We start from the raw sequence: 17049 nt of genomic DNA on the forward strand, positions 1-17049 counted from the left end.
CATCCCAAAAATCTTCAGCAGTAGGGTCCTCTGCTTGGGTTTCTCCTGCCAAACAATCAAAATTATTGGAATCCATGGATCCCATAGAAGAGCTAGTCTTCATAGATGAATTTTCATCTCTTGATGTTTTTGTTGGAAAAGTGGAGAAGAATTGATTCTTCATATAATCCAGCGTTCTAACCATAATTTCTTCTTCTGTTTCATTTGGATATTTTCTTTGGAAGAAATTCTTCAAATTTCCCATGGACATTTGTTGGGAATTTTGCTCTTTGGCTTTTTTATTTTGATCTTCAGCTATGGCTGCTTGAATCATAATAATTTTATTTTGGATCTCTTCGGAACTCATCTTGTTCCACCATTTATAAAAGAAATTTCTTTCTAAAATGGGAATATTGAATTTATCTTGTGACATGGTGATAGACCATCTCCATATCCAAGGAATCTGAAATTTAGCAAAGAATAAAAATGGACATTGACCTGTGATTAAATTTTCAGATAAAATATTTATGATAAGTGGACTATTATCACACCAGGGGTTGTACAAGTCAAGTATTTCTTTGGGTAATATTTCCAAAGACGGTCCAAATTTTGTCCACCATTCATAAAACCAATTTGGTACTGGTCTATTAATCAATTCTGGATTAATAGAGAAGAACCATGAATGCTTATTCTTAGGATTTTGGTAATAAAAAGCTTGAGTAAAAGCTTGGACATAGTCCCAATAATTAAAGTAAATATACTTTCCTTCAGCAATTCTTATTGCTTTTTCACCATTTGGGTTGAGACCCCATTCTCTTGGTAACAAGATTTTATTAATATGGCATTTACTGAAGTTTATAAAACTTTCGGGGTTATTGTTTTGGTAGTGATGAGTTATTGTTACCGATTCGGTAACAGTCAAAAGAATTTCTAGGTGAGGCCTAGATTTTCCATGAAGACCTGGATATCCTCGTGATTCGAGGTATCTTGTTTTGATAGACCATCCATCATTTGGATTTATCTTAATATCTTCCTCATCAACATACATGATTTTTTCAGTTACTGGATTTTCAAAATAATCCAGTTGTTCTTGAGGTGGGTTATTAACCGCAATTTCCTTGTAGGAAGTATTTTTATTAGATGAGGAAGCAATATCTTCCTTTTTTGAGGAGGATGCAGGTAATTGCTGCATTTTTCTTCCTTTGTAAACTGTAGTCCAATCCCCTATTAGAGGAATGTTTGATTCAGGTTGGGGTAACATATTGTTACTCCCTCTTCCACCACGGCCATAGCCGCGGCCTCTTCCCCTATATGGGGTCATCATTTTTTCCCTGCAAAAATTCACGAGTTAGGTAGTCAGCAAGTGAATTATTTTCACCTTTAATGTGTTGAATATCAAACTCAAACATAGATAATTGAGATTGCCAGCTAGCAAAAATTTGCTTAGCAACAAGATTTTTAACATCTTTTTCAATAATTGATTTAGCTGAGCTGCAATCAATTTTTAATAAGAATTTCTTATTAAGAAGATCATCTTGAAATTTTGAAATACATTTTATAATAGAAAGCATTTCTTTCTTAATAGTAGAATATTTAGATTGAGTAGGATTCCATTTTCCAGAAGTAAATCTAACTAATACTTCTTTTGATGTATCAGGTATAACCTGTTTAAGGATTCCTCCATAGCCTAAGTCTGAAGCGTCAGTTTCAACAATTTTGAAATACTTAGGATTAGCAAGAGATAAACAAGGCAAACATTTGACCTTATTTTTGATTCTTTGGACTGCCTGAGAATGTTCATTAGTCCACGGGCCAGGATTTTTTCTAAGCCTAGCATGTAATATGGCAGTATCTTTAGCAAGATTTTCATAATAATCTGCTATATAATTAAGACTACCAAGGAATCTTTGTAATTGTTTCTTATCTGTAATAATATTGGGGAATTTTGAAGCAAATTCAATACTTCTTTGTATAGGAACTATTGTTCCTTGGTCAATTTCATGACCCAAAAATCTAACTTTAGTTTGAAAAATTTTCATTTTAGGAGCAGATATAACTAATCCATTATGTTTAATTAATCCTTTAAATATTTTCAAATGTTTAATATGTTGATTTATAGTTTTAGAAAAAACTAAAACATCATCAATATAAACAATTATAAATTCTGTATAAGGATTAAAAATATCATTCATAATATTTTGAAATTCCGAAGGGGCATTTTTAAGGCCAAAAGGAAGGACATTCCATTCATAATGTCCAAAGGGTACGGTAAAGGCAGTTTTATACTTATCAGATTCATTAATCTGAATTTGCCAATAACCAGATTTCATATCAAACTTAGAGAAGATTAAAGCATTGTTTAATCTATCTAAAAGGTCTTTTTTATTAGGAATAGGATACCTAATCCATCTTAACACCTTATTAAGAGGCTTGTAATTAATAACAAGTCTAGGGACCCCACGTTCTTTTTCAGCAGCATTGTTAACATAAAAAGCTGTACAACTCCAAGGAGATTTGGATTTTCTTATTAATTTTTTCTCTAAAAGAGATTCTATCTCCTTTTTGCATAGCTCCAAATACTCATGGTTCATTTGAGCTGGCCTAGCTTTGGTGGGAATCTGACTTTCGTTAAAGTCATCAAGATAAGGTAAAGAAATAACATGTTTCTTTCTATCCCAAAAAGCATTTGGTAAATCATTACACACTTCATTTTTAAACTGTTGCTCAATCAATTTGATTTGTTCTTTAATCTCATTTTTATTAAGTTGTTCATTAATATTTAATAAACTAATTTCTTCTCTAAGAAAACTTAATTGTTTTTCTTTATTTAAAAGAATACTTTTAACTTCATTAAGCATTTTAATATGAGGGTCAGTAATAAATTCAAAAGTGACCGTCTTACCATTAATCATGGTAGTGATGCCTTTAGTGTCCACATTAATTAAAGGCATAATACTATTTAAAAACGGAGTTCCCAGAATAACTCTATGAGTCATATTTTTTACTAGGATAAAATGGGTAGGTAAGCAAATATCTTGATTACAGACATATGTATTTGGTAATTTATAATTAACCGTTAATTTGTCACCACTAGCTTGGGCAAGGGTTTGAGTGGTTTTGGTATAATATTTGGTAGGAACAATTCCTTCCTGAAGACAATTAAGGTCAGCGCCACTATCAATAAGGGCAACTTCATTTTCTAAAATAAATGTTCTATTAATAACTAAAGTTATTTTAACAAACCATTTTTGAGAAATTACCCTATCAATAAGAGTAAGAAACCTATCATTAGTAGTAGGACTGCTAGTAGAAGATATTTCTTCAACTTTAAGGTTACCTGTTTCAAGTAAGGAAACCCTTTGAGATAATCTTTGATTATCATTTTTTATCTGAGTAATTTCAGATTTTAAAAGATTAATTTCTCTATGTAAATCAGAGAGGGAAACAGGAATTTCACGAACATTTGATTGGTGGAATCTGGATAAAACCTCACTTAATTGGTAAGGGGCTTCAATAATGATAGGAGATTCTTTTTTAGAATTTTCTTGAATTAAGACTTCAAGCATTTTTCTTTTAAGCTTATGGTCAGAGATAGATTCAATAGCTTTTATGGCTTCATCTTGTTCTGTAGTAAGAACATTAAGACCATTCATGTCCACAATAGACTTCCAGTAATCAATTTGATTACATTGACAGTTATTATTGTCAGAATCATCAGAGGAATAATCTGATGATGATTCATAAATCATGTTAATATCTTCATTAGAAGAATTAGTCTCTGATTCAGACTTAATTAAGCAAACTTTCTCAAGTTGAAAACGTAATTGCTCATCCTCAATTTCATTGAGAGCCTTTTTTGTCCAACATTGGTTTGCATAATGACCAGCTTTACCACATTTGTGGCAAGATACATCAAGCATCTTAGCTTTTCTTTTGCCTTTATGATTAAGAGGCTTATCTTTTGGTCTACTTTTATTAAAGTGACTCCTTCTCTTATTCTTTCTATAAGAATTTTTATAACTATCCTTATTTTGATGAGATTTATTTCTGAATATTTTGCCTTTCCTTTTCTTACTTTCTGAAGATTTTCCAAGATCAAAGGCAAATTGATCACAAAATTCACCCATTTGGTGTTTTTCAGAAAGTTTCTGTTTCTTAAGCTGATTTCTAAGCTTAATATCGTTACATAAGGTTAATCCTTCATTAACACAAGTGCTAATAATTTGACCATAAGTAAGATCATGGTAATTAATATTTATCCCATCATTTTTACTTCTTAAAGAATTTCTCACCTTTTCAGAGAAGAAATGGGGTAATCCATCAATAAATTTGGCTTTCCAGTGAATGGAATTTGGAGTTTTTAATTGGTAAACTCTAGACAAAAAGGTATCTTTATACCATCTAAAATGTGTAAGAGAAGGACATCTTAGATTTTGAAGTAAAGTTTGAAGTTTCTCTCCAATAGGGACATTGTTTCCAACAAAATGTTGAAGGATAGAGAGACACAGTGTATAAACCGCATCTTCTTCACCTGTGGTGGCAATACTACTTGCTCCGGTTCCAGGATTTTCAGACTTAACTAATTTCTTATGGTTAAGAATATCTTTTTTCTGACTTTCAGTAATATAATTATCCCACCAGCCTCTTAATTGACCAACAAATCCAGTTGATATGAAAGAGGCAATTTCGCTGTCAGAATTTCCGTGCTGTTTACAAACAGTTGAATACATAATTATTCTATGTATTGTATCAACTATTTGCTTGTCATTTAAACCATCAATATTCCATTCATAAATGGCTTTTCCAGAATATGAATTCTGGTAGGGTTCAGGTTCCTCAAAAAGTACGTCTTGAGGAGAGGGACGTTTATAATAGTATTTTTCTAAGGGTTTAGAGCTATAAACAGGGTTTATCTCATTAGTATCTTGATTATTAATGTCTAAATCTGCAAACATATTTGCTAAATCATTGATGTCTTCTTCATTGGAAGAGTCTTGGTTAGTCATAACCGTTAAATGTAAATCTTTAAGCTTTTTCTCAAGAATGCGAACAAACTCATTACCATTTGTTTCCATTTTAAATCCTTCTATTGGAATAGGAGGTTGAATTATAGGGACATCTAATATTGTAGATGTAGAAGCTTGTTCTGGAGTATTAGGTTTATTAATAAGGTCAATAATAATTTTTTGACGTGCTATTTGTTTATTTAAAAGGTCTTTAATGGATAAAAGCTCTTTTTCTAGAGAAATAAATTGTTCTCCAAGACAAACAAGGTAGGCATTAGTGTAGTTGTTGGATCTAATTATGGAATTTAACTCTTTTAGAGTAATTTGATTTTGTTCAACCCTTTGTAATTGAAGGGTAAGATAAGGTGTAGCTTCAGTATGAGAACCCAAACTTATTGTTTGTTCTGGGGGAAAAGGAGATTCCATTTTTTCTCCTTGGATACTTTCCCAAGGTTTTTGAAGAACTAAAAGTTCGTTTTTTTTCATAAAAACCAATTCTTCTTTTTGTTTGGTTATATAGTAACTAATAAACCATTTGACAAAGGGAATGAAATCTTGGTTTATAGACATTTGAGTATAGTACTCTTCTTTAAAATTTGCTAACATAGGAGCCGAAAAAGTTTTAAAAAACCATTCTCTAAATTGGGTGTATCTAGTATGCTGAAACTCGTCATTGACAAGGTTTCTTAGATTACTACCTGGAGAATAATCTAACATTATAACGGGAAGTCCATATCTGAGGGAGTAGGTGATTCTACTCTAGGAGGATTTGGTTTTTGATATATACCATGAGGAATTTTGTTTTCACTGAGTCTTATATTTTCAACAACTTCTATTTCTTCTCTTAATTGAGAAGTTGAAGGTCTAGCTAATTGACTGGGAGCAGAATAAAATTCATTTATAGAATTCACAGAATGTCTTCCAGACATGGATCTAGGTATTCTAATCATTCTTTTAGAGTTAAAATTTATCTCTAGATCTCCATCACTTGATTGGATTATTTGATCAACATCCTTATTAAGGATAGGTTCCGGTTCAATGGCCTGAGGGAGGTTCCAGGTTTCTGGAAAATTAATTTCATCCCATTTAAGCAACCTATTAGTTGCAACATTAGAGGTAAGCAGATTTGTTTGAACTAAAGTAGTAGTTCCAGGAAACGATATTTGTTTAGCTTTAGGGTTTAATGTGGTAAGGACTTTGTAATAAACCCTATAACATATAGCCATAATTTCACTACCAGGTTTGAAATTGTAACCATTAGTATGAATAGTTAATTGGAGAGCGTCTAATAGATTTTTATCAGACATGGATAAGCTTATGTTGGGAGAGACATCAAAATAGACTGGTCCATGACACAGACTTGTTTCAATTAAAGCAGCTAAAGATTGTTTAAAATCTTTACATCTACCGTCCCTAATATATCCTAGGATGCTAGTATTTAATCCTAGCAAGGTCAAAGGTTTAACAGCAACTTGTATTAAACCAACATGGATATAATTATAATTTTTAAAAGGAAGTAAATCCTTTTTTGTTAAAAGTTTGATTGTCTGAGTACTTTCAGAAATTTGAATAGTTTGTTCTAAACTTTTTACAGCAAAACGAGATAATATATCTATTTTGCCAAATTTATAAATTTGATTTGAAGGTACTGATGGAATTGTCCATTTATTAAGTTTATCCAAATTTTTTGGATATTCCACAAGTTCTTCATGTTTAATCAAATTATTTTGATGATTATCATCATCTGAATCCATAAATATGGCTGGCTAAGGATGTTGTGGACGATTAGATACCTTAGGTAAAACTAAGTAGGTAAATATAACTCTTGTTCTTAGTACAAATATATCTAGGCAACAAATGATAAGTCATCTTTGCAAACAAAAACATTGTTTAACTATCAACCCGAAGGGATAGAAGGATTTCTCCCAAATCAAAGATGTCCAATGTTTTTCAGCAAAAATTTCTTTTTAAAATCATCTTAACACTCCCTTTCCTGGGAAAAAACGATGAATATAAGAAAACACTAAAAAACATTTTCAGTTTTGAAAAAACTCTTACAACTTGTTGCCATAATATAAATTTACTAATAACAAGCGAAAAACCTACATACTTAGTTTCTTCTAAGTTACCTAACCTTCCCCAACAAAATTTTTAGCCACTAATTTTCATAGACAAAAGTTGAATTCAGAAATATACCTTAGGTTTTAACCAGGTGATGATACCAAGAAGTGTAATTCAGCGCAAGCGGAGTGTATTTCACAAGAAGTGTATTTCAGCGGAAGCAGGATCGGAATTTTATGAATTTTAAGGAAGTGGGTTGATAAGAGACAGAGTTATATAAAAACTTTGTTATATTATTGAAAATTGCGTGCTTACAAACGAAACGATATTCCCTTTATATAGGGATACAAAGGCTTACTATTCAAGCCGGTAAAAGCTACCTACGATAGCCGGTTACAAAAACATAGAAGAATTATTAATGCCGGGTACACATTGGGCCCCATCGTCACAATAATAATTCACAAAAAACAAACTATCTTACAAAAGCAGGAAATTTTCTGTTACTATTCCAAAAGATGCTTGCATGGTCCAACAAAAGATGCTTGCATGGGCCTTCTACCGAGATAAGATTCCTTCCTATCTTTGCTTTTGTCTTTAGCATTGTTTTTTCCCATAAGATAAGATTCTCATCTTGACTTGGTTTTTGAAATGGCCGACAAGAAAAGATGATTTCTTGTCCATTTCTATATGTCTTGAGATTCTACTATCTTTTGGCTTTATCCTTTGCCTTTTGAGCCATGGATTGAATCATGGCATCCCAAAAATCTTCAGCAGTAGGGTCCTCTGCTTGGGTTTCTCCTGCCAAACAATCAAAATTATTGGAATCCATGGATCCCATAGAAGAGCTAGTCTTCATAGATGAATTTTCATCTCTTGATGTTTTTGTTGGAAAAGTGGAGAAGAACTGATTCTTCATATAATCCAGCGTTCTAACCATAATTTCTTCTTCTGTTTCATTTGGATATTTTCTTTGGAAGAAATTCTTCAAATTTCCCATGGACATTTGTTGGGAATTTTGCTCTTTGGCTTTTTTATTTTGATCTTCAGCTATGGCTGCTTGAATCATAATAATTTTATTTTGGATCTCTTCGGAACTCATCTTGTTCCACCATTTATAAAAGAAATTTCTTTCTAAAATGGGAATATTGAATTTATCTTGAGACATGGTGATAGACCATCTCCATATCCAAGGAATCTGAAATTTGGCAAAGAATAAAAACGGACATTGTCCTGTGATTAAATTTTCAGATAAAATATTTATGATAAGTGGACTATTATCACACCAGGGGTTGTACAAGTCAAGTAATTCTTTGGGTAGAATTTCCAAAGACGGACCAAATTTTGTCCACCATTCATAAAACCAATTTGGTACTGGTCTATTAATCAATTCTGGATTAATAGAGAAGAACCAAGAATGCTTATTCTTAGGATTTTGGTAATAAAAAGCTTGAGTAAAAGCTTGGACATAGTCCCAATAATTAAAGTAAATATACTTTCCTTCAGCAATTCTTATTGCTTTTTCACCATTTGGGTTGAGACCCCATTCTCTTGGTAACAAGATTTTATTAACATGGCATTTACTGAAGTTTATAAAACTTTCGGGGTTATTGTTTTGGTAGTGATGGGTTATTGTTACCGATTCGGTAACAGTCAAAAGAATTTCTAGGTGAGGCCTAGATTTTCCATGAAGACCTGGATATCCTCGTGATTCGAGGTATCTTGTTTTGATAGACCATCCATCATTTGGATTTATCTTAATATCTTCATCATCAACATACATGATTTTTTCAGTTACTGGATTTTCAAAATAATCCAGTTGTTCTTGAGGTGGGTTATTAACCGCAATTTCCTTGTAGGAAGTATTTTTATTAGATGAGGAAGCAATATCTTCCTTTTTTGAGGAAGATGCAGGTAATTGCTGCATTTTTCTTCCTTTGTAAACTGTAGTCCAATCCCCTATTAGAGGAATGTTTGATTCAGGTTGGGGTAACATATTGTTACTCCCTCTTCCACCACGGCCATAGCCGCGGCCTCTTCCCCTATATGGGGTCATCATTTTTTCCCTGCAAAAATTCACGAGTTAGGTAGTCAGCAAGTGAATTATTTTCACCTTTAATGTGTTGAATATCAAACTCAAACATAGATAATTGAGATTGCCAGCTAGCAAAAATTTGCTTAGCAACAAGATTTTTAACATCTTTTTCAATAATTGATTTAGCTGAGCTGCAATCAATTTTTAATAAGAATTTCTTATTAAGAAGATCATCTTGAAATTTTGAAATACATTTTATAATAGAAAGCATTTCTTTCTTAATAGTAGAATATTTAGATTGAGTAGGATTCCATTTTCCAGAAGTAAATCTAACTAATACTTCTTTTGATGTATCAGGTATAACCTGTTTAAGGATTCCTCCATAGCCTAAGTCTGAAGCGTCAGTTTCAACAATTTTGAAATACTTAGGATTAGCAAGAGATAAACAAGGCAAACATTTGACCTTATTTTTGATTCTTTGGACTGCCTGAGAATGTTCATTAGTCCACGGGCCAGGATTTTTTCTAAGCCTAGCATGTAATATGGCAGTATCTTTAGCAAGATTTTCATAATAATCTGCTATATAATTAAGACTACCAAGGAATCTTTGTAATTGTTTCTTATCTGTAATAATATTGGGGAATTTTGAAGCAAATTCAATACTTCTTTGTATAGGAACTATTGTTCCTTGGTCAATTTCATGACCCAAAAATCTAACTTTAGTTTGAAAAATTTTCATTTTAGGAGCAGATATAACTAATCCATTATGTTTAATTAATCCTTTAAATATTTTCAAATGTTTAATATGTTGATCTATAGTTTTAGAAAAAACTAAAACATCATCAATATAAACAATTATAAATTCTGTATAAGGATTAAAAATATCATTCATAATATTTTGAAATTCCGAAGGGGCATTTTTAAGGCCAAAAGGAAGGACATTCCATTCATAATGTCCAAAGGGTACGGTAAAGGCAGTTTTATACTTATCAGATTCATTAATCTGAATTTGCCAATAACCAGATTTCATATCAAACTTAGAGAAGATTAAAGCATTGTTTAATCTATCTAAAAGGTCTTTTTTATTAGGAATAGGATACCTAATCCATCTTAACACCTTATTAAGAGGCTTGTAATTAATAACAAGTCTAGGGACCCCACGTTCTTTTTCAGCAGCATTGTTAACATAAAAAGCTGTACAACTCCAAGGAGATTTGGATTTTCTTATTAATTTTTTCTCTAAAAGAGATTCTATCTCCTTTTTGCATAGCTCCAAATACTCATGGTTCATTTGAGCTGGCCTAGCTTTGGTGGGAATCTGACTTTCGTTAAAGTCATCAAGATAAGGTAAAGAAATAACATGTTTCTTTCTATCCCAAAAAGCATTTGGTAAATCATTACACACTTCATTTTTAAACTGTTGCTCAATCAATTTGATTTGTTCTTTAATCTCATTTTTATTAAGTTGTTCATTAATATTTAATAAACTAATTTCTTCTCTAAGAAAACTTAATTGTTTTTCTTTATTTAAAAGAATACTTTTAACTTCATTAAGCATTTTAATATGAGGGTCAGTAATAAATTCAAAAGTGACCGTCTTACCATTAATCATGGTAGTGATGCCTTTAGTGTCCACATTAATTAAAGGCATAATACTATTTAAAAACGGAGTTCCCAGAATAACTCTATGAGTCATATTTTTTACTAGGATAAAATGGGTAGGTAAGCAAATATCTTGATTACAGACATATGTATTTGGTAATTTATAATTAACCGTTAATTTGTCACCACTAGCTTGGGCAAGGGTTTGAGTGGTTTTGGTATAATATTTGGTAGGAACAATTCCTTCCTGAAGACAATTAAGGTCAGCGCCACTATCAATAAGGGCAACTTCATTTTCTAAAATAAATGTTCTATTAATAACTAAAGTTATTTTAACAAACCATTTTTGAGAAATTACTCTATCAATAAGAGTAAGAAACCTATCATTAGTAGTAGGACTGCTAGTAGAAGATATTTCTTCAACTTTAAGGTTACCTGTTTCAAGTAAGGAAACCCTTTGAGATAATCTTTGATTATCATTTTTTATCTGAGTAATTTCAGATTTTAAAAGATTAATTTCTCTATGTAAATCAGAGAGGGAAACAGGAATTTCACGAACATTTGATTGGTGGAATCTGGATAAAACCTCACTTAATTGGTAAGGGGCTTCAATAATGATAGGAGATTCTTTTTTAGAATTTTCTTGAATTAAGACTTCAAGCATTTTTCTTTTAAGCTTATGGTCAGAGATAGATTCAATAGCTTTTATGGCTTCATCTTGTTCTGTAGTAAGAACATTAAGACCATTCATGTCCACAATAGACTTCCAGTAATCAATTTGATTACATTGACAGTTATTATTGTCAGAATCATCAGAGGAATAATCTGATGATGATTCATAAATCATGTTAATATCTTCATTAGAAGAATTAGTCTCTGATTCAGACTTAATTAAGCAAACTTTCTCAAGTTGAAAACGTAATTGCTCATCCTCAATTTCATTGAGAGCCTTTTTTGTCCAACATTGGTTTGCATAATGACCAGCTTTACCACATTTGTGGCAAGATACATCAAGCATCTTAGCTTTTCTTTTGCCTTTATGATTAAGAGGCTTATCTTTTGGTCTACTTTTATTAAAGTGACTCCTTCTCTTATTCTTTCTATAAGAATTTTTATAACTATCCTTATTTTGATGAGATTTATTTCTGAATATTTTGCCTTTCCTTTTCTTACTTTCTGAAGATTTTCCAAGATCAAAGGCAAATTGATCACAAAATTCACCCATTTGGTGTTTTTCAGAAAGTTTCTGTTTCTTAAGCTGATTTCTAAGCTTAATATCGTTACATAAGGTTAATCCTTCATTAACACAAGTGCTAATAATTTGACCATAAGTAAGATCATGGTAATTAATATTTATCCCATCATTTTTACTTCTTAAAGAATTTCTCACCTTTTCAGAGAAGAAATGGGGTAATCCATCAATAAATTTGGCTTTCCAGTGAATGGAATTTGGAGTTTTTAATTGGTAAACTCTAGACAAAAAGGTATCTTTATACCATCTAAAATGTGTAAGAGAAGGACATCTTAGATTTTGAAGTAAAGTTTGAAGTTTCTCTCCAATAGGGACATTGTTTCCAACAAAATGTTGAAGGATAGAGAGACACAGTGTATAAACCGCATCTTCTTCACCTGTGGTGGCAATACTACTTGCTCCGGTTCCAGGATTTTCAGACTTAACTAATTTCTTATGGTTAAGAATATCTTTTTTCTGACTTTCAGTAATATAATTATCCCACCAGCCTCTTAATTGACCAACAAATCCAGTTGATATGAAAGAGGCAATTTCGCTGTCAGAATTTCCGTGCTGTTTACAAACAGTTGAATACATAATTATTCTATGTATTGTATCAACTATTTGCTTGTCATTTAAACCATCAATATTCCATTCATAAATGGCTTTTCCAGAATATGAATTCTGGTAGGGTTCAGGTTCCTCAAAAAGTACGTCTTGAGGAGAGGGACGTTTATAATAGTATTTTTCTAAGGGTTTAGAGCTATAAACAGGGTTTATCTCATTAGTATCTTGATTATTAATGTCTAAATCTGCAAACATATTTGCTAAATCATTGATGTCTTCTTCATTGGAAGAGTCTTGGTTAGTCATAACCGTTAAATGTAAATCTTTAAGCTTTTTCTCAAGAATGCGAACAAACTCATTACCATTTGTTTCCATTTTAAATCCTTCTATTGGAATAGGAGGTTGAATTATAGGGACATCTAATATTGTAGATGTAGAAGCTTGTTCTGGAGTATTAGGTTTATTAATAAGGTCAATAATAATTTTTTGACGTGCTATTTGTTTATTTAAAAGGTCTTTAATAGATAAAAGCTCTTTTTTTAGAGAAATAAATTGTTCTCCAAGACAAACAAGGTAGGCATTAGTATAATTGTTGGATCTAATTATGGAATTTAACTCTTTTAGAGTAATCTGATTTTGTTCAACCCTTTGTAATTGAAGGGTAAGATAAGGTGTAGCTTCAGTATGAGAACCCAAACTTATTGTTTGTTCTGGGGGAAAAGGAGATTCCATTTTTTCTCCTTGGATACTTTCCCAAGGTTTTTGAAGAACTAAAAGTTCGTTTTTTTTCATAAAAACCAATTCTTCTTTTTGTTTGGTTATATAGTAACTAATAAACCATTTGACAAAGGGAATGAAATCTTGGTTTATAGACATTTGAGTATAGTACTCTTCTTTAAAATTTGCTAACATAGGAGCCGAAAAAGTTTTAAAAAACCATTCTCTAAATTGGGTGTATCTAGTATGCTGAAACTCGTCATTGACAAGGTTTCTTAGATTACTACCTGGAGAATAATCTAACATTATAACGGGAAGTCCATATCTGAGGGAGTAGGTGATTCTACTCTAGGAGGATTTGGTTTTTGATATATACCATGAGGAATTTTGTTTTCACTGAGTCTTATATTTTCAACAACTTCTATTTCTTCTCTTAATTGAGAAGTTGAAGGTCTAGCTAATTGACTGGGAGCAGAATAAAATTCATTTATAGAATTCACAGAATGTCTTCCAGACATGGATCTAGGTATTCTAATCATTCTTTTAGAGTTAAAATTTATCTCTAGATCTCCATCACTTGATTGGATTATTTGATCAACATCCTTATTAAGGATAGGTTCCGGTTCAATGGCCTGAGGGAGGTTCCAGGTTTCTGGAAAATTAATTTCATCCCATTTAAGCAACCTATTAGTTGCAACATTAGAGGTAAGCAAATTTGTTTGAACTAAAGTAGTAGTTCCAGGAAACGATATTTGTTTAGCTTTAGGGTTTAATGTGGTAAGGACTTTGTAATAAACCCTATAACATATAGCCATAATTTCACTACCAGGTTTGAAATTGTAACCATTAGTATGAATAGTTAATTGGAGAGCGTCTAATAGATTTTTATCAGACATGGATAAGCTTATGTTGGGAGAGACATCAAAATAGACTGGTCCATGACACAGACTTGTTTCAATTAAAGCAGCTAAAGATTGTTTAAAATCTTTACATCTACCGTCCCTAATATATCCTAGGATGCTAGTATTTAATCCTAGCAAGGTCAAAGGTTTAACAGCAACTTGTATTAAACCAACATGGATATAATTATAATTTTTAAAAGGAAGTAAATCCTTTTTTGTTAAAAGTTTGATTGTCTGAGTACTTTCAGAAATTTGAATAGTTTGTTCTAAACTTTTTACAGCAAAACGAGATAATATATCTATTTTGCCAAATTTATAAATTTGATTTGAAGGTACTGATGGAATTGTCCATTTATTAAGTTTATCCAAATTTTTTGGATATTCCACAAGTTCTTCATGTTTAATCAAATTATTTTGATGATTATCATCATCTGAATCCATAAATATGGCTGGCTAAGGATGTTGTGGACGATTAGATACCTTAGGTAAAACTAAGTAGGTAAATATAACTCTTGTTCTTAGTACAAATATATCTAGGCAACAAATGATAAGTCATCTTTGCAAACAAAAACATTGTTTAACTATCAACCCGAAGGGATAGAAGGATTTCTCCCAAATCAAAGATGTCCAATGTTTTTCAGCAAAAATTTCTTTTTAAAATCATCTTAACACTCCCTTTCCTGGGAAAAAACGATGAATATAAGAAAACACTAAAAAACATTTTCAGTTTTGAAAAAACTCTTACAACTTGTTGCCATAATATAAATTTACTAATAACAAGCGAAAAACCTACATACTTAGTTTCTTCTAAGTTACCTAACCTTCCCCAACAAAATTTTTAGCCACTAATTTTCATAGACAAAAGTTGAATTCATATATATATATATATATATATATATATATATATATATATATATATATATATATATATATATATATATATATATATATATATATATATATATATATATATATATATATATATATATATATATATATATATAACCAAACACCTAATCAAAAGGTGAAAAGTACAATAAACAACCCAAGCAATACCAAACAACCAGCAAAACAAAAACAATAAAACAACATTCAAAAAAGGAAACTCCAATACAAGTCAATTGAAAACTAAAAACACCAAGCAGTGAGATGAAAATTGTAGGAAGGCAAAAATCAAAAGCACTACAAGGGAACACAAGTTAGATCTCTTGTGTCAAAGACCTGGAAAAAAACATCGTCAATATGCACTTTTATGCAAGAACGTTAACACATCAAAAGGAGGCCGAAAACACTCTTGATGTTATTTGGCTCATATGTCAAATAAGATTTTCGAGGCAGAAATTTTCCTCAATCCTACCAAGATACCATTTTCAAACGAAAATGATGCTCACATCTTTCACTAACACCAATTTACCTAAGAACATTATATCATTTCAAGATTTTCTAATAATTGATCAGGCCACAACATGCCAAATCATAAGACATTCTCCCTAAGTTTGGACGGACCACCAATAGAGAAAAACATCTAAAAAGAGTCAAAGAATCTATGGGAAAAACTATAGACCACCCAAACCAATTAAAAGTCATATATCATACAAATATCATTACATCACAAGTCACAACCAGATGAGATGACGACTCTAAAAACCTCACACAAAAAGGGCAAGAGTCACCCTCCGAGTCAATGGAGATCCCCCTCTTAAGTAAATTCATTTACTCTCTAGTAGGAATCAAGTCTTGTAGGAGTTGTCAAGAAAAAAGAATTACTTTAAAGGGGGCACAACTATTCCATATACCGGAGAGAACTTACTCGTTAACAAGATATGATCGATGATCCTTGAGAAACTCACGAGAAAAATTTAATATATATATATATATATTTCAAATAGGTTATATTTTTAAAAAACAGCTCTTAGCTTTTCAGCTCGCATTAATAAAAAAAAAAAATTGCTTTGTAACTGTCTTTTAGCTTTTAGCTTTTTTTATCAGTTTTTGACTTTTTCTCAAAAGCTATTTGGAGTAGAGCTGTCAAAATGGGCCGAAGCCCATGGGCCGGCCCATTAGGCCCGAAAATAATTAGGGCATGGGCCTTATTTTTCGAGCCCATTTACATCCGGGCCTTTTTAAGCCCAGCCCTAAAAAATATGGATCATGGGTAGCCCGCCAGCCCGAAAAAAATTAATTTTTTTAATATAACTAGAAATTATCCTTTCCTAATTCATAAAGGTATGCTATAAACAATTTGCGTATTATGTATTTTAATTTATTTTTAGTATTATAAAGGTATAAATATCAAATAAAAGTTGATGGTTTGACTTAATTTCAAACTAAAAGGTTTCATCCTAATATAATTATGTAGATAATATAGAAAAGACACCATGATATATTCTAATTAAAAATTGAAATGAGATTTAAAAAGTTATGATATAATTTTTTATGGTAGGATAATAATATCCCGTCAATTTAATTATAATTGTTATAAAATTTTATAACAGTTTGTTGTTATGATTGTTATAAAATTATAATTGTCATGAATATTTATATCTTAAAATTTGTTGGAAAAAGTTATTTAATTTTGTGTGCAAAATTAAATATAATTTCTGATGTATTTTGAATAGTTGAAATTAAGTTAATATGTTGTTTTAAATTTTAATCGTAATTTTGGATATAAAAATTGAAGTGTATATATATATATATATATATATATATATATATATATATATATATATATATATATATATATATATATATATATATATATATATATATATATATATATAAGTATTATTGCATGCAATTGTATGGTTATTAGAAAAATAAGGAGATTTTTTTTTTTTAGAAATAGACCCGTTTAGGGCCGACTAGCCCGCAGCTCAAACAGGGCTGGGCCTGGGTAGTAAAAATGGGCTTTTTTGCCCGGCCCTGAAAAGCCCGAGACCCGCATGGGCCGGT

The 17049-nt window shown here is 31.1% G+C and overlaps 1 protein-coding gene across 1 annotated transcript; it reads right to left on the reverse strand.

The window, feature by feature from the left end:
- Positions 1 to 725: 725 nt before the first annotated feature.
- Positions 726 to 14965, reverse strand: LOC131622196 (uncharacterized). The gene is made up of 2 exons (XM_058893220.1): positions 7182 to 14965; positions 726 to 1310 (listed from the first exon to the last, which is right to left on the reverse strand). Exon 1 carries the CDS (start codon positions 13499 to 13501, stop codon positions 9086 to 9088), a length of 4416 nt encoding a protein of 1471 aa, XP_058749203.1. The 5' UTR covers positions 13502 to 14965; the 3' UTR covers positions 726 to 1310; positions 7182 to 9085.
- Positions 14966 to 17049: the final 2084 nt, after the last annotated feature.

Source organism: Vicia villosa, unplaced genomic scaffold (genome assembly GCF_029867415.1).
Source record: "Vicia villosa cultivar HV-30 ecotype Madison, WI unplaced genomic scaffold, Vvil1.0 ctg.000025F_1_1, whole genome shotgun sequence".
In the NCBI taxonomy this organism is placed as follows: Eukaryota; Viridiplantae; Streptophyta; class Magnoliopsida; order Fabales; family Fabaceae; genus Vicia; species Vicia villosa.

What these genes read in the sequence shown, in the direction of transcription:
- LOC131622196 (XM_058893220.1), bottom strand. Translation starts at nt 13,501, where the DNA reads ATGTTAGATTATTCTCCAGGTAGTAATCTAAGAAACCTTGTCAATGAC.